The sequence below is a fragment of the Colius striatus genome, chromosome 12 (assembly GCF_028858725.1).
Source record: "Colius striatus isolate bColStr4 chromosome 12, bColStr4.1.hap1, whole genome shotgun sequence".
Taxonomy (NCBI): domain Eukaryota; kingdom Metazoa; phylum Chordata; class Aves; order Coliiformes; family Coliidae; genus Colius; species Colius striatus.
In genome coordinates this window covers 27,249,635-27,267,956 of record NC_084770.1, presented here as the reverse complement: position 1 = coordinate 27,267,956, position 18,322 = coordinate 27,249,635, and the positions used below count along the sequence as shown (strand labels likewise).

Sequence of the window (18,322 nt, the reverse complement as noted above, 5' to 3'; positions counted from 1 at the left end):
TGTTGCAAACACTTAAAGTACAACTTTTCCCATTTCCCCCCCCCCCCAAAGATAATTAGTAAAGCAATGAAATAAGCAGCAGACACTGTATTGCATAAATCATTGAGACAGAAACTGTAAATCCACTACAGTCTCGATGAGCAAAGGCTAAAAAAATGGTTTCTTAGAACACATGTACTGCAGCAAAAGGAAAATGCACACCAACCTAAAAGAAATCAGCTCCAGAACAATGACACTTTAAATGGGCTACTGAAAAATGAAGGGTCTCTTACATTCTGTGTTACACTTTTCTCTAGGAAGAGTTGCTAAGTAACATTCACTTCTGGGTGTTCCTAGCATGAGCATTACCAACACACAGGCAATAACAGGAATTTCAAGGCAATATTTTCCACCTTGCATGTGCAAAGAGTTAACAGTTATTAAAAGTATAGGCATGTCCTTTTCATTAAAGGATCACAAATTGCTTTAGGTAAAATCCATTTACAATATTTACAACTCAGCCTAACAGCTACACAAGTCCCATCGATATCTCAGTTCCTCTGGAGCATGCTGGGGGCCTAGCTGGCTCTGGCCATGCAACCCATCCTCTCCAAACCAGGCTGCTGCACTGCTCTCAGGGCTGTCTCCCAAGGTCCAGGCCCCTCTTGCTGCTGGGGCAGCACACCAGTTTTGGATCCCAAAGTCCAGCAGCACACCAATTTTGGAAGCAGGCAGCTTTCTGTCCTTAAAGCCTCGGGATGCTGCACGTGCCAGGTTGATCTTTGAGTTGAGCGATGCTGGCTTCCTCCAGCTTCTAAAACAACCCTGGAAGTTCAGAGCAGCCCCTTTGATGCTGTGATTTCTGGTGATTCCATCTGAGCTCCTATTTCCAAACCCCCTCCAGAAGCTCAGAAGCCAGCCAGACACTCCCTGTCTCTCACTGGCCTACTTAGAGGGTGCCTCTAAATAAAACTCTTTTTGGTTTTAATTATCCACCCCATTTGGGATTGTTTTCCCTCCCACCCTGTGAGGTTAAGCATAGGGATGTTGCCTGCAGTGCTGCCTTTGCTGCCCAGAGTCAATCTCCTAATGTGATGCCAGCTGGCATAGTAATGAACCTGCTCCTCTCCAAAACTAGGTCACTCCTGGCAGCCTGTGTTCTGAACCGAGCCGCTTGTTGTGTTAACAGAAAGTGTGTGTGTGCAGATCATTAATCACTGGAGCTGCTTTGGATAATACCATGGGGGGGGGTTTGATCTGAACACTCCTCATGAGAATTGCATAGTGATACATCTTCAGGGAAACGCCGCCTGGGAGCTGCCTGGGTGTGAGGAGGCTCCAGGTTCACACGTTGAGGATCCGTGATGGCGCCTGGAAAACAGCAGAAGGGTTGGGGGAGAAGCTGGTCTTCACCTCTGGGATCTAGTGGGGTGAGGGGGGAGAGAAATGTTAGTATGAACCAGGGTGCAACTGGCTGGAGAGCTGGAGGGGTCTGCAGCGATGAGGGGTGGGTGGGTGACACTTTTTCCTGGTGTCTCAAGGGACAGCACTGGGGGTAATGGACAAAAGCTGGAACACAAACAGTTCCACTGGACGACAAGGAGCAAGTGCTTTGGTGCTGAGCTGAGGGAGCCCTGGCCCAGGCTGCCCAGGGAGGGTGTGGAGGCTCCTGCTCTGGGGGTTCCCAACCCCACCTGGACACGTTCCTGTGCCCCTGAGCCAGGGGAACCTGCTGGAGCAGGGGTTGGGCTGGGTGATCTCTAGAGGTCCCTTCCACCCCAACCATCCCATGCTTCTGTGCCAATCTGTTCCCCTCTGCAACATGCCACTACCCAACAAGCATTAGCCCTTGGCTGGGTGCCACTGAGACTGGCCTCGGCACAGGGGCTGATTTAAGGGCTGGTATGTGGTGCTGTGCCACCCAGGAGGGGTTTTGTCATTACCCAGCCCTTGGAACTTTGAGCTATGTGAGGTGATGGGGGACAACCATGGCTGAGCAGGTCTTGGCAGGAGACAGTCTCTACAAGGTAAAAGCTGCCCTTTTCACAGAGCTCTGCCAGCACACAAACATTACAACAAACTCACTGCTGGACTGGAGCTGAATTTAAGTGAGAGGAATTAGTGGTGTCTGTCTGGTCCTTAACCTTTTGGGGAATGCCATCCAGGCTCCATCAAAATGCTCCCCTGTGATGCTTTATGGATGCACAAGCTATGTGTGCTACGAACAGAGGCAAACACCTGGAGTACCCACGGGAGGAAAACTGGTTACTGGCCATGCCAGGCTGGGAGACTGCAAGGACACTGGTATGCATGTAAATTCCTCAGGCCTGGAAGAAAGGTAGAGATAACAGTGGAGGCTGTCCCTGACGTCTGGGGGGTGAGAATTTCACAAGACATGTAGCTGTTGTGGTTGTACTGATGCATGAAGGATGCTTGTGTCCTCCCTGATGGATTTGAAACCAGGACTCTGGGTGAATCTGGCTGAACATTAAAGGGTGAAAAGCTCTGCTGGGTGCTGAGTATTCTGATGGCATCATTCCAGCAGAGAGAGAAGAGCAGAGGGAAGTATAGGGAAAGCTATTGATCTGGTTGTTGTTGTTGTTGTTGTGATTTTTCCATTCCTCTGGGGATGCCAAAGAACCAGAGCAGTGTCACAAACAGCTCCACAGCTGGGGGTAAGCAGCAGCCTTGAGTCCCACATACAGGACACAACACAAACCAGCAAAGCTATGGCCTTCAGGCATGAGGGAAAGCCCAGATGGCCAAGTGTAAACCATGGAGAGCCTGACTTCTGTTTGAACTGGTGGCTTCTTGGCATCATCTTCATCCCAGACTACACCTTTCCCATAGTGTCTGTGAGAGAGAGCGTGGGGGCACCCTGGGGCTCCAGGAAACTAGACTTACATGGTCCAGAGTGCAGTGTCCTTGGCAGCATGTGTGGGTGTGTGTTTGGGATTCCAACCTTCTCTTTTGCTTCCTGGAGAACTGGGACAGGGATGTAGGATCCTCTCCTTTGCATCACTATCTCTTGAATAGGCAGACACTTTGTTTTGCCCCATCAGGTCAAAATACAAGGTTTAAGTGTGAAATACCCTCTATCCTTATTGCTGCACCTCAGCAAGCAGCCCAGAGTGCACAGAGCAAGGAGGAAGCTTTTGGTGAGGTTTGCAAATGGTGCTTTGCCTGAGGTCACTGTCCCACTTTCTGTGGAGCTGGATGTCCCTGTGGTGTGCCAGCAATCCTCTGCAGAGGAGGCTCTTCACTGCCTGCTGATTAAACACTTCTTTATCTCCTCCAAGGCAAAGATTTACTTTTGCCATGTGGCCCTGGAGTAGCTGCTGTTCCCTCTACAAGCAAAGCACACTGCAGCTGAGGAATCAGTCCCAGCCCAGGCTCTGCTTTCTGAGGCAGCCTGTGAATGGCTTTGGCTGTGAAGTGCCTGTTGTCTTTGGTGGTCTAATGCAAAAAGCAGTTAAAGCAGAGCCTTAGTGTCCACCTTCCTTCTCTGTGGGGATAGGGGAGTGTGTGGGGCTCCACCATGGAAAATGCTGAGTACTGAGAGAACGTTTCCTCATGTAATGCTTAGGTGTATTTTGCCAACAAGGAAACAGCCTTTCACTGGTGTGGAGGGTTGTAGAATCTTGCAGGACAATCCCAAGGAGGTCTCAGAGGCCCAAGAGCTGTGTGGCTCAGCTGCTCACCACAGCTGTGTCCTCCTCTGTGTTGGCAGTGGGGGGCAGCTTTGTCCTGTCTGGGTGGGTGCTGCTCCTTAGGCAGTGATGTGCAAATGTCCCCATGCAAAGCTGTGGCTGCTCTTAGCACCAGAGGCTGAATGTCGTGCTACAGCTCTCATCCTAATGCACACTGACCCCTCTGAGGGTGTGCAGAGGGTGTCAAATGCACCTCCCACAGTGCTTTGTACAGTATCCAACTGAGAGAGTCACAGCTCTTGGGACTTCGTGGCTGTCATGCAGCTGAAAATCTTGATCTTGGGTTGAATTGCACTAAGTTACAGTCTGACATTCTCTATGATATCTGTCTGAAAGCAAAAGCTGCTCACATCACCTAATGGGCAGTGAGGACATGGCTTTATTGTACAGGCAGCACACCAATGACAGATGGTTTTCTGCTGTGTACCTTGGGCTTTACTCACATTGACTTGGGGATTGAAAAAAAAGGTCAATTACCTTAAAATCTGCCTTGTAGCTTGTCTCTTGGACAAAATGGTCTTCTGGGATAATGAAACCTTGCTTGCTCTTTATGGGCTTGGATGGTTTTGCTCCAGTCCATGGGCGATACTCTTGCCTGGAATGAGATTGTTGAGACAGGAGAACCCATAAAACTCCACGTACTCACAGCATCCTTCTGCTCAGAGTGCTTGCAAAGCCAGGGGGCAAGGCTGGTTACAGTCCCCTCCTAAGACTGAACTTGTCTAAAGCACACTAAGAATAAATGAAGCCCTGAGCCTTGAGACCTGCCTCTCTCAGAAAGCCCAGGCTGAAAGATCCAACAGGGCACAGACTGGGCTAACTGGCTCCCCTGGCTTGGCTTCACTCTTCATAGAAGAGTTACAGAGGGTATAGATAGGTTGTTATAGAACCACAGAATGATGGGGGTTGGAAGGGACCTCTAGATCTCATCCACTCCAACCACATGCTCAAGCAGGTTCCCCTGGCTCAGGGGGCACAGGAATGTGTCCAGGTGGGGTTGGGAACCTCCTGAGGAGCCTCCACACCCTCCCTGGGCAGCCTGGGCCAGGGCTCCCTCACCTCAGCACCAAACAAGATTTTCCTTGTATTTAAGGGGAACTTTTGTATTCCAGCTTTTGTGCATTACCCCTTGTCCTGTCACTGGACACTTCAGAAAACAGTGTTGCCCCACTCTCCTGGCACCCACCCCTCAGGTACTTGTCAGTGTGGATGAGGTCCCCACTCAGGCTTCTATTATCATTTATTCCTGGCAACAAGTATCTTCTCCCAGAAGTGCTTGGTGCTTTCCTCCTGGATTAGACAGAGTAAAGGTGACTTTTTGCTTGAGCTTTACCATGTGAAACATTCTCTATCTCCTTGGCCACTTACAACGTAAAACCTCTTGAGCTTGGGCTGCAAGTGCCTGGCCCTCACGTGTGTGGAAAGAGGCTGTTGATGGTCCTTTAGGTGGCTTTAGCTCGGAATGGGAGGCTCATCTGCCAGTGTGCTGTGCTTTTGTGGCAACTCAGTCTGAAACACATCCAAAAGGAGACAGTGTCTCAGCTGGCAGAGGCTTCTGCTGCTGATTGGCTCTCAGATAAGGGCAAGTGATTTGACTTTGCATGATGATGTCTCAGAGGGCACTTGGCTGATTTACTCTTGGAGCAGTGACATGGATGCAAGGACAGCACTGACTGAGAAAGGGGCAGCACATGCTTTGAGGGCACTGAAGAACAGCATGCAGGGTCTGGCTTAGCTTGGCTGCCAGCTCCCTTCTGCAGCCCTACCTCTGCTTCCCTGTACCTCTTGTCACAAACAGCTTCACTAATGCCCTGTCCATGAGGACTTTCTGGACCCTGCAGTCACAGCCAGCTGAGCTGGTTTGTTTGCTCTTTGAAGACAGAAGTCTACTGTGTTTATGTATCCCTGGCAAGCAATTCAGGCAGCTTCTGGGGCAAAAAGGAGAAGCCACTAACCAAGATGTGACAATCTGATGTCAATACCCTGGCATTCTTAAGTAACTGTGTTTTATTAGCTGCTTATACACAGGGTCAAGAGGTAAAACTTCAGGTCTGAGCCATGGCCAGGTTAAGGAAACAGGCTAAAATCTGCTGGGCTGAGCTTTGACCAGAGACTTTCTGATCCTCATTTTTCCCAAGCATGCTATTTCACAGGATCCCAGCATGGTGGGGGAGGGAAGGGACCTCCAGAGCTCATCCAACCCCCTGCTGAAGCAGGTTCCCCTCCACTAAGTCACACAGGAACAAGTCCAGTATTTGCTGTCTTGATAAAATTGTCCAAGTGTGGAGTGTTAGTTTAGAATGTGTAGCTTGGTCTTCATCCATCTGGTGCATTACCAAAATATCCACTGCCTGCTTTATGCTTGCTTTCTAAACACACGGCTCAGCCTTACGTGCTGCCTCCTTTCTTGGTTGGTTTGTAGGTACAGGGCACAACTCTGGCCAGTGAGAAGCCAGCATGCTAACAAAATTAACTAGGAAAAGAAGGTAAGTGTCTGTTGCCTGAGTTGGCTGCTGGCACTGGTCCCTTGCCAGGACAGGTGAGGATGTGTGCAGGCACAGGAGCTCACAGCCAGGGCTGACACCACTTTGTCAGCTTGAGTGAAGGTGGAGGGAGTTCTTAAATCCACTCAGTAATGGATATGGCTCTATGGAAGAGATTTCTGCTGTCAGAAAGCAAAACCAGCCCCCTGTCAGGGCTATGTGCACTGCAAATCTTGCCTGTAATGGGTTTGCTCACACTGTTCTGAGCTGGCACCTTCCACCTTCTCTGCATTTTGCTGCTCAAGCTTGCCCAGGCAGCAGGTAAGTGCCTGTGCAGCTCTCCCTGTGCTGGGGGTGAAGTTCCTACAGCTTTAGCATCTCAGCAGAAGGAAGCACCTTTGCAGAAAGGTGATTTGGGGTAAGCACTGCCCCAAGAAGGCAACCTTTCAGTAGGGAATCCCAGACGTGTGACTGCTGAGTCAGATCTGAGCCACTGTGCAGCCAGAGGGAGGGCACAGAGCTACTGGGCAAAACACCAGCAAAATGCTACAAAGCCATCAATTACATCCCAGCAGCTTCCAGGAACTGGAACCTGCTGCCCCACATAAAGCCAGATTCCCTCAGAGATGCTGGTGGCATTGATTCCTACCCATTCACCCTCGTGCTGCCTGCTCTCCTTGCTGCATTATGCTGCAGTGGAGTGTGTCCCTGGCTCTCAATGAATGGCTGTGCTGCCTGTCTCTGCAGCCAGCCCTGTCTCACTGCTTGGCAGCAGATCATTTGGCAGGCCCCCAAACACAGCCCTTTTGTATCACAGGACCCTCATTTTAGCTAGAAGCCAAACAGTTCTCCTCAGCCTGGATAGCCAAAGCTCTGTTTGAGGCACCAACGTGCAGTGAGGAAATGCTTTGCCTTCACCCACAGACACAGAAATGTCAGGGCAGCTACAGCCATGGCTCAGCCCCACAGCAGCATTCCTTACTTGGAACTGGGATTTCCCCTTGTGGACACTGAGCCAAAGGAAAGGGCTGGGGTAAAACAGACAACTTGTTGTCTCTGGGAGCTGGGGCATTTGAGATGAGAAGTGAAAATCATAACCTTTGGTGTGGAAAGCCCAGCTAGCCAAATCCACTCTGCTTTTCAGCTTGCAGGACACATGCACCCATCTCCAGCTGAACAGCCAAGAGTCAGGAGGAACACAAGCCCAAATAGCACTTTGGTGACTTGACTTGGGAGTCAGGAGTGGAGTCAAAATGCATCAACTACTTGGAGCATGGGGATGAGGATTTAATGTTTAAGATGTCAAGAGTCAGTGAGTGTCTTCCCCCACCTCATACTCCTTGGTGCAACATTTGCTCTCTGTGCCTGAGGACACCAACACATGGGATCCAGCTCAGCCTCTCCCTCCCTCTCCCATATTCGTGGGGTGGTGTCTCATCCCAGATCATGCAGGTCACAGTTAGCAAGAGAAGGGCAGGGTGGGAGAGGGAATTAGAGGAATGGCATGAAGGGAGAGCCCTGAGTGATGTGACATCCAGCTGCTGCTGGGGATGAACACGAGACACACTGACTGCTGCTGCTGGAGACTATCTTCATCCTTCTGCTGTACTCCTCCTCCTCATCCTCCTTCCCTTGCCTTTAGACAGCAGCAGTTGCCAGGTTACTTTGGGGCTGCAAGGATCTGCAGTGGAGGAGAAATAGCCTCCAGGCCCATAACAGTGTCCAGGCTTTCTTTAGGTTCTGTTTTGTTCTCCATTGTTACAACCTAGAGGTGAGATTTTCGATCCCCACAAGTAGAAATGTCCCCAGTGGTACCTGAAAGTACTTGAAAGGGTTATGAAAGAAAAAGACCTCCTGAGCTGTACTACTTTTAAAAACAGTACTGAGGTCAAAAGGGAAGGGCTGTATTTTTTGTGTACTGTTTCTTTACCTCCAACTCACTGTAGGAAGGAATAAGAAGCAGCTTTGGGCACGTGGCTGCCCCATTGCTCTGTGGAACTGCTTTGATCCCAGATATCACTGCTTTGTTGAGTGTTTCTTTGCTTTGCTAAAGGAGCCCAGGGAAAGGGGTGTATTTTGTGATGTGCCAGGACATGTCTTGTGGAGGGCATGATTTGGGAATGGTGGAGTCAGAATTGGTCCTTCTGTTTCTTCCAAACACTGTGTGCTGCTGCTGCTGCAGCTGAGCTGCTGGGTGCTGTGAGCCTCACGGCTGCTGGCCACTCTGCTGCCTCCAGCTCTTCCCCTGTTTCATGTGCTCCACAAGTAATTTCTGGCCTTGCAAAGCAAGCTGACTCAGAAATCTTTTTGTTGCACTGGCCTAGTGAAAATGTAAGCTAGAAGGCTTTTTAATTTCACTGAGATGGCAAGTATTTGTGTTGGGTGTGGGGAGGCAGAGGGTGGAAATACCAGCTGTGCTGTTTGTGATGCTGGGACTGTCATCTGCAGCCAGATTTACCTTCAGCAATCACAGTATTCCTTTGCCCCATTGTGCACCACCAATGCCATCACAGTTGTAATTTTAGCACCTCACTTTATGTCATGGTTTGCTTCACATGATTGTCAGTGGCATTCTGAGCCACTGCATTACAACCCCATTTCCCATGTAAGAAATGAAGAAAAAGGCTCATTCTGTCTATCTGAACACAACTCTGAGCTGCACTGCCTCAGCTAGTCTGCATTTACTCTTCCACTGCCTCCTCACCTCTCATAGCCAGCAGTGATGCTGTGTCTTGCCTGGGCAGAGCTGGGCAGCCAGCAGTGCTCTCCCAGGACAGCCTGAGTCTGCTATGGCAAAGACCTGCACAGATCAGGGTGCTGTGCCATTCCCTGCTCCACAGAAGACTGCAAATGTTATGGGTCATGAACATAGCCATGAGAGCTCTGCATGATGGACAAAGCTTCTCATGGATGTTGGAGCCATTCAAGTGCTTTTCCTCTGAGCTTTGTCAGACACTGGTGGGGTGCTGGAGGCCTTTGCAAAGCCTTGCAGGAGCAGATTGTGCCTGGTCTGCCATCCAAAGAGCACAGTGCAAAGACAGGAAAGGGAGGAAGGGAGGAAAAAACTAGAGGGATGGAGGAATGACACAGCAGTGAGGCAGAACACAGGGATTACAGAGGAGGAAAGCAGAAGATACCTGGCAGCTCCCTGTCTCAGCTCTCACCTGTAGCAAGGTCAGACAGTACTTGGAGCTGCTCACAACTCACAGGAAAGATGCAACAGCTAAAGGTTGGTTGGACTGGATGATCTTTTGAGGTTCCTCCCAACCCTTAAGATTCTGTGAAAGACCAGGGAAAAAAACCCCTTAAGCCTCAAACTGTTGTCTTAATGTGAGGTTTTGAGGCGTGCTCTGCTCCCAGACAGATGCCCGAGGAAGGATCACTTACAGTGGTGTTATAGGACAGCTGCTTCCCTCTTACCAGAGCTGTGTGAATGGAGGTTTGTGGGCAGGTCTTGGGATCTTGGTTTCTGTCATTATCCCACTATCTTTTCCCCATTTCCTCTAAGACAAATTTGGGTGGACTTTGAGCAGAGGAAATTCCTCCCACCTTTATGCAACAGCTTTGAATCGTTCCCATTGCAGTTCTGCAGTGTACTTTGCACAACAGGCATCCTCTCTTGAGCCACTATTTCCAGCCTCCCTTGCTCCCTCCTCTCACAGCTCTGTCCCCTTCCAAGCCCTCCCTTCCCCCAGCCAGGCTATGCAGCTCCCAGCCAGTCTCTGGATCCATCCCAGCTCTTGCACCAAGCAAGCTTACTTCTTAAATAGCATAACAATCAGGGGTTCAGTATTAATTTCCCCAAGCAGCAAGATACTTAAGAATGTAAAGATAACTGTAAGCCTTGATTATAAAAGCTTTACTGCTATTATTAAGGATAAGCATGTGTTTAAATCTCTTTCTGGATCAAGGCTGGAGCTCCTCATACACAGTATTATTAACCCTGCCAGCTCAGGTGTGTGCCATACATTGTGATGCCATACATTGCTGAAGATGAGTGCAGGTATTGCCCCTGTTTTCTTCTTCACAGCCAAACTAAGATGCTTTTCAGCATGAAGCAGACACCACAGTTCCCTTTCCCTTCCTGTGCAAGCACTGTTTGAAGGTGGGTGAATGGTATAGACAGACAAGTAACATGCTCTGGGGCTGCACCCATAGCCATGAGGAAAAGAATCACCCCCCTGCATACTGCAGCAGCTCCCAGCTGGGGAGGATGTCTGGAGGGTCTTCTACCCTGCTGGTCCCTAAATCATTAGCCATGACACATCAGGCCTTTTCCCCTTAATGATCCAGCTCATTACTCATTCTCTTTGCATCAAAACAAAATTGCTGGCTCTGGGTGAGTAGGAAACCCTACTGACCTCAATGCCCCTGCTTTACTGCTGTGCCTCCCACTGGCAAGTAAAGTGGGTGCTCTTGATTCTCAGGCCTGCTCAAAACACCTCTAGTGCAGAAATACCAACTGCAGAGACTGGGCTCTGCTCAGGGCTGGCACTGTGTGTGTGTGTGCAGAAATTCACAGTCATCCTTCCCCCTCCTCAAGTGCCAGGGCAGTAAAGCTGATGGGGGCCAGGTGGAGAAGAGGCAAAATAATTGCTCACAGCACTGATGCAGCCTTTTCATTCACACATTTGAAGTGCTTTCCAAAAGCTGGCAGGTTATCAGAGGGGAAACTGAGGTCTGAAGTGACTTAAAGAAGCACAGCTAAGCCTTGCAGAGTTCTCCTCCCTGTGATACCAGCCTTAGCAGAGGTTGTGCCTTCATTCTGTGCCTTCTAACATGGTAAGAAGAGGACATCCAGAGAACAGAGCAAGCTGGAGATACCCACTGACAGCATCAGCTTCACTCACCCACTGCAGAAGGGAGCTAAGTAATGCACTTATCTATTCCTAAAATGCCTGCTAAATGCAACCAGGACCTAATACTAGAAGCAACTGTGTGCAAAGACAGAAGTACACAGCACCTGCAGCTTACTGCTCAAGAAGAGAATCCACTTCCATCGACCCCCAAAGGACAAACCCTCAGGCAGGTGCAGAGGGGCTGCTCAGTGCTTCCTTCCATCTCCTCTGCCATCATAAGGCATAATCTGCCACAAGCCTCTGCAGCAGTCCCTGGGATCTTCCCACAGTTGGACCACATCCCATCTTATCCTTTTGAGTGCAGCTTGTATTGATCTGCCTCAGCCTGTGTGCCTGAGCTTCCCCCACGTAGCCCAGCTGGGGTTTGACTTCATACCCAGCACAACTCCAGCCAGAGTCTGGAGACAGGAGCTGCCCCAAAGGTCTGGGGACATGAGGGTTAGGGCAGCTGTGCTGTCCTTGCACCCTTCATACAGAGTTATCCTTTCAAAATGAAACCCACCTTTCCTTCCTCAAAGGTACACAAATTCTTCCAACACCCCTTCCACCTCTACTTTTCTTCCAGACATAGAAAGCCTCCCCCAAGAAGCCACCAGGAATGGGACTGATCTTTTTGTTTCAGTCCTTGATCCTGGGGGTGGGTTGATTTTGTTCTGGTTTATGTTGCCAGGTCAGGCTGACAGGCAGCTCCATGCACAGGCACTTTGGTATGCAGCTAGTTTCCTTCTGTGCTTAAAAGGGTGCAGAGCAAAAGATGTAGCAGGAGCTTGCAGGATGAAGTCTCGTGGGAGCAGGGCACTGAGGCACAAAAGCATATCAAACAGTGCTGAACATTACAGGGGTCTCACTGCTATGCTGGTATTCCACAGCAACAAACATTTACAGGCTGCTGGAGAACCATGCAGTCCAAATCCCTGACATGAAAAGAAACAAACCACGAAACAAACCCAAAACCCCTCCCCAACACAAACACAGGATTAAGCAAGAAAATCACCACTGCCACAGAAGCTTGGAGTGGACCATCTATCAATGCCAACCTCTCTGCACTGGCCTGTTCAAGCCAGTCTCCCCCTCTGTTTCCCTTTTCTCTTTAACATGCAGCAAGACCAGCCAGCTGCTGAGAGCTGACAGAGCCTCAAGGTTTTAAAAGCTGCAAGTATTTAAAAGGTGGATGTCAAGAGGATGGGGCAGCACTTGTTTCTGGTGTCTCAAGTGACAGGACACAAGCTGGGACGCAAAAAGTTCCACTTAAACATAAGGAGCAAGTCCTTTGGTGCTGAGGTGAGGGAGCCCTGGCCCAGGCTGCCCAGGGAGGGTGTGGAGGCTCCTTCTTGGGAGGTTCCCAAACCCACCTGAACACATTCCTGTGCCCCCTGATCTAGGGCAACCTGTGTTAGCAGAGCTGGGTGAGCTCTAGAGGTCCCTTCCCCAACCTTTCAGTGATTCTGGAGGGTGCTGAGGGGCAGTGTCCACACTGCAGGAGACAATCCTATCTGTGAGAGCCCCATGGTGTGTGCCTGACCTGGCTAGGGACAGAGCCTGTCACACACACCACAGGGGATTCAGATGACCCATTTATTTGGAGAGCAGCTGCAGCTTCCCTCCTACACATAGAGCTTGATGCTTAGGGCCACCCAACCTGCTGATGGAGCTGAGACATAAGGAAGGGCTGATATTCCTGCAACAGCAGAAAGAAGGAACTCTCCCCAAGGTTCTCCTTAGAAGAAAATAAGAGGGTCAGGCTGTCTTCCCCAGCTTTGCTCCTCTCTAACCTACCTGCAGAAGCCTCATCTGCACCCACTGACAGTTTTGTGTAGGACCCAACCTCCTCCTCGGGACCCAGCATCCTCCAAGCTCCCCTAGTAACAAAATCCCACCTTGCTCTACCTCTGCAGCAGCTGATCTGCCTTTCCTGCCTCCTCACCTACCTCTATGTGGTTCAGCCTACAAAAAGCAGGGAGGGGTGGTGTCTGTTTTCAGTAGGTTGTGGAGTTGTGTGTGGTTATCAAAGGACCTTGCTAGCCTTTTGTTAAGGTGATGAAGATGGTGCTCTTTGGCTACTGCCTGTCTGCAGACTGCAATGCTGCTCCTAGAAAAGAACAAGGTAAGAAGAACTGAACTGCAGTGGTGTTGGTGGAAATCTGGGTGTCAGCTCACAAAGAGTGGGTGTGCTCTGGGTTGTCCTTTCACTGCTTCAGTCCAGTGAAGCACTCCAGGGGTTTTAGCATGACTGAAGCTAGCAAACAGACCTTTAAGGGTAACTGAAAGTGACTGTAAGTGCCACACACTCAGCTCCTGCTCAGACTTTCTGTAAGAAACCCCAACAGATCCAAACAGGCTCTTTCAGCCTACAAAGCTATTGTGGACTTTCCTCCTGCTGCTTGTTTGGTGACTCCTGTGTCTGAGCTGCATTCAGTAGCGTGGGATTTCCTCAATTTGCACTGTTGTACTGGCTGATGATTCAAAGAAACTGTGGGAAGTGCTGGAACGAGACACAGGTGATTTGGTTTGTAGGGCACTGTCTGATTTAGTTGTGCTGTACAGACTTCAAACAGCTTACAAGTGTTATGTGAGCACTTTGGCCTCACGTGGCTGCCCCAGCTTGTGCCCCTGTCTTTATCCTGTACTGCTCCTCCTGTCAGCCCCAAGATGTTCCCTGACTGCCTCAGGGTCCTGGCTTTTCTGAAACTCGGTTTGGTTTGTATGGTGGTACCTCTCTACTGCCAGTGCCTTGTCCTGAGATGGATACCAGGAGGATGGGGCGACACTTTTCTGTTGTTTCCAGGGACAAGGGGTAATGGATAAAGCTGGAACACAAAAAGTTCCACTTAAACACCAGGAAAAACTCTTTTTCCTGTGAGGGAGCCCTGGCCCAGGCTGCCCAGGGAGGGTGTGGAGTTTCCTTCTCTGCAGGTTCCCAGACACACCTGGACACGTTCCTGTGCACACACCTGCTTTAGCAGGGGCTGGGCTGGATGATCTCTAGAGGGCCATTCCAAACCCCACCATATCTGCATATTTTTTGCTCTTTTGTGGTGGTAGTTGAGAGCCTTCTGTAAGAACAGACAAGTCAGGGGGAAGAAAGGGGAGAGAAATGACTTTGCTGAGGGTTGGCACCGCTGTGGGGAAGCTGTGGCTCTAATGCATGCAAACAGACCCTTCCTCTGGGGTCAGGCTGAAGAAGTGGGGGAGGCTTCAACAACAATGTGGAGATGGGTGAGTTTCTGAAAGATGAACTTTACCTAGGCAGCTTTCTCTGGAGTAATTCCTGTGCTGCCTGGAAAATTAAGCGTGCTTTTCTTTCACTCTGTGATTTATTTGCGAGATGTGGCAAAGGATAAAATGGCACATCAATTCAAACACTGCAGTTATCCCTTCCAGAGCCCACATGTGAGCTGCATCCCTGCCAGGGCAGCTGCCTGTGTGGGGCAGAGTGGGATAAGCAATACACTCTCTCATGCAGGACTGTCATCCTTTGCAGTGCATTTGTCTTAAAAGCACTGTGATAAATAACCTAACCAACTGCAATTCTGAAGAGAAGTGTCTCCTAGGTACATATTAAGTGTCTAAATACTCGGGATTCTGTTGGAATGAATAGAATCACTCTATTAATATACCTCTGAGGTATACTAAAAGCTGCCAAACATCATTACGAGGGAGAGTGTGGTAGCAATGTGAAACTGGTACAATATTCAGCAGCAGCCTTGTAGGAGCCTAAATCCCCTCACTTCCCACAGTGGATGGCAATGAGAAGAGGGGCTGGATTTAGGTGCATCCTGCCAGATTGCTTGCTCCCGAAAACGTGTCTGTAATGTAGTCAGTCACACTTAGTGAGGGGAAGGTACCAACAACATAGAAGTCGCTTGGGAAAGGTGGTTTGTGACAATTTCCCCCTTACCCTTGCTGGCATATTTGTTAAGGTTTATTCCCTATGTTTTTGCGTCTGACTAATCTTTGAGGCCATCGTCTGTCTCAAGCTGAGCGCGGCATGCCAGGAGTCTAAAAGGTGATGGCTCTTACCGACTCGGGGAGCGCGGCTGGGTCCGGCCAGGCCCCGGGCAGCTCCAGCCGTCCCAAGTCCCGCTGCCGCGCCAGGGCTGGCCCCGCGGAGCCCGGCCGGTCCCCTCCTGCCCCTCACCGCGGGAGCGCCCCGCGCCGAGCCCCGCGGCGGCGTGCGGACGGTGCTGGCGGGACGGCTCGTACGGACCGGCACGGAACGCGCCTCCGACAGCCACGGCGGCGGCCCCCGGCCCCTCGCGTCCTCCCCCGGGTTACGGCTGCCCCCCGCCGCCCCGGCCGCGGCAGGGCCCGTCCGTCGGGGCGGGCAGCGGGCGCTCGCCGGGGCGCGGTTACCTGTAGGAGGTGGTGTGGCCGCCGTCCGCCTGCGAGCGCGGCCGGAGCCGCTCGGGGCCGCCGCAGCCGGGCAGGGCGCAGGCGGCGCGGCCCGGGGCGGGCTGCGGGACGGCCCCGTCCCTGCCGCCGCTGCCGGCGCTGACCCAGGGCAACGAGTCCCTCCGCGGGAGCGGCCAGGCTCGGAAGTCCCGCCGGTACTGGGTCTCCGTGGCGAAGGGCTCCGCGGCCGCCCGGCCCTTGCTGCGGCCGCTCGCCCTGCCGGCGGCGCTGTCCCGCGGGCGCGGGGCCGGGGCGGGCGGGCGGCCGCTGCCCCGAGCCGCCTGCCCGGCGCGCTGCGGAGCCGCGTCCTCCGGCTCCTCGATGTCCGAGTAGTTGTGGATGGTGAGCGGCACGGAGAGGTCGGACTTGTCCAGCTGGCTCCAGAAGCGGGCCAGGCAGCACACGCGGCTGATGCAGGGCCAGGCCATGGCCGCGGCTCCGGCGCCCGCAGCCGGCCGCGCACCCGGCTCCAGCCCTCATCGGCGGCGGCCCCTCCTCCCGCCGCCCCCTTTCCCCCGGTAACGACACCCCCGCCCCGGGATTACGGCGTGACGCGGCGGCGGCTCCGTGCCGGTGCCGGCGGGGGCTGCTGGAGAGCGGCCGAGACCGGCCCCGGCCCCGCCGCCCCGGCCCCGCCGCCCCGGCCGCTCCCGAGGGATGCGGCGGCAGCCCCGCCGCCCCGGCCCCCGCTCCGGCAGCCTCCGAGCCGCGGTGTCTGTGCCTCCGCTCCCGGGAAGCTGCGAGCACAGCCCGTCACACGCAGCGGGCAGGCGGGGAACGCTGCTCTGCTCTAGCTGGAAGTACGGCTTGTTTATCATGTCGCCTTTGCTCTCTCTAATCAGAAGCGCTTATGGCTTTCGCGAAGCTTATAGAAGGGGTGATCTGGGTGGGAAACAGCAGCTTTGCAATGGTAGTTCCCACTGCCGTGCACGAAAAAATCCACCTCTATTAACAACCCTCCTCCATTTACATCGACAGTCTTTAAAAATACTCTCTTTAAAGAGAGTATTCTCTTCTTCTCTTTAAAAACACTACCTCTTGACCAAAACCCAAGCATCTGTTATATATCTTAACATATGGTTTGCCACAGACTGGAAAGAATGTCTTTTCTTTCATACATTCGTCTCCAGAACCAAACAGTCCTGGCACAAACTGCTGAAGCTGATGGAGTCACATCAGGGATAAGTCTGGCTTCTGAAATTTGACATCTTATGTAATAAGTGGCTACAGGCCATAATACTCCTCCACGATTCCCCATTCAGTGGGTTGGTATAGAAGCTGTATCTCCCAACAGGTCACCAAACTATGGAATGCAAGGCTGTAAAAGTGAAGGATGCAGATAAACTGAGCCGTCCCCTGTTAGAAAACCATCTGTTTAAAGGCTAACTAGGCAGATACTTGTAATCATCTAGCTACAGGTTAACTGAGAAGATCTAATAAGAAATTGGTTATGCAGCAGAACACAAGGACTAAGAGGTTCTGCCTTATTTCAGCTGAGCAGTTTGTATCTGTGGGATATTAGCACCTCAGTCCAGATTGGCACTTGCTTCTGGAGGGCTAGAAACATGGACATGGACCAGAGGCAGAACCTCTGCTTGAGTGTTTGACCTCTCTTTGGAACACAGCTAAGGCACAGAATGAAATTCCTTTCCAGATGATCCTGTTGGTCCAAACATCTGATTTGGCACTTGGTGGTGCTCCTAGCAGTTTTGATCTCACGCCCCATCCCATGTGCACTGTCAGGTAACCCCACTTTGGTCCCACACAGAAGCCTTAGCACAATACCACACGGGATGTTGGATGCTGCAGTTCGTCTCTTGTCCGAAAAACCGACACAATGTGACTCTGGGGAACATGCAGGGAGACATTTCTGAGTTTTCAGCTGCTCTTTTTCTCTGTAACTACTCTGCTCTACGTGGTGACTTTTACAAATCAGTCGTATTTGGGTGAGCTTTGGTTTGGTAAAAAGAAATGGACTTTGCAGTCATGGGAGAAAACAGAACATCTGCCTTATCTGTCATCACTGGCACGGTACAAATGCTGCTCTGATCCTTGTTCCTAGGCCTGACTTAGCAAAACACAGTGGAGGATAAATGGGATGTGTCTGCTCCCCCCTGTGCCTGTCACTTCCTCGCACCAAGCGGTGCAGAGCCCACCTGCGGCAGCAGGGAGGGCTTGGAGCAGCTGCTCATCAGGGCTTGTGGGATGAAGCTGGCACGAAGGAGAGCTCAGACAGCAAACCCAGATGAGATTTAAAAGTTGTCTGCGTTTAGAAGAGGTTCAATCATGATTAAAAGGGGTGGGGAAATACTGCACCAGTAAGGCAAGGCATGCAATCAGGAAGCAAAGGAGCTGTGGCTGCCAGGAATGGGGGCTGAAGGCTCTACTGACACTGTTCTAACACTAAAATAACATTTCACTAGAGCACATCACTATAGCAAAATATTCCTTAACCATGGCAAGGCCACAGCAGACTTTAAAAGCATTGAAAAGGGATGAAGGACTGTGTCTCTGTGATAAACTGTGACTTTATACTTCTCTTTCCCTACACAAACACTAGCTGCTGTCTCTGCCGAGCATCCACACAATCACCACACTGTGTTTTTATTCACAATAACAAGCTCTTTGAAAAGGGGGGGGTGGGGGAAGGTCTTTCCATGTGGTCAGTTTTGCTTTAGGTGGTTGGTTCCTTTTGTTGTTGTGCTTTTTGGGGTTGGGGTTTTTCTTTATGTTCTTTCATTCTTCTAATTTCTTTTTTTGCCATTCCAAGGTGTGACTAAAAACTGAGATACCTTCTGGCAAGTAAATACCCTTCTTGCAAAACCCAGCATCAGCCTATGCCAGTATCTTATTGACTCCAGGGAGCTGTCATAACTCCAGGCTATTCCCTGGCTGACAG

General features: G+C 51.3%; 1 protein-coding gene across 1 annotated transcript; it reads right to left on the bottom strand.

The window, feature by feature from the left end:
- Window positions 1-177: 177 nt before the first annotated feature.
- MAP6D1 (MAP6 domain containing 1) lies at window positions 178-15,851 on the bottom strand. Its single transcript, XM_062005964.1, has 4 exons — window positions 15,385-15,851; window positions 4,167-4,284; window positions 1,709-1,711; window positions 178-1,401 (listed from the first exon to the last, which is right to left on the bottom strand). Exons 1-4 carry the CDS (start codon window positions 15,849-15,851, stop codon window positions 1,324-1,326), a joined length of 666 nt encoding a protein of 221 aa, XP_061861948.1. The 3' UTR covers window positions 178-1,323.
- Between the last annotated feature and the right edge of the window lie 2,471 nt (window positions 15,852-18,322).

What these genes read in the sequence shown, in the direction of transcription:
- MAP6D1 (XM_062005964.1), bottom strand. Translation starts at nt 15,851, where the DNA reads ATGGCCTGGCCCTGCATCAGCCGCGTGTGCTGCCTGGCCCGCTTCTGG. An exon ending in GGCCACACCACCTCCTACAG is followed by an intron (nt 4,285 to 15,384) that starts GTAACCGCGCCC and finishes ATCTCATTCCAG; the next exon opens with GCAAGAGTATCGCCCATGGA.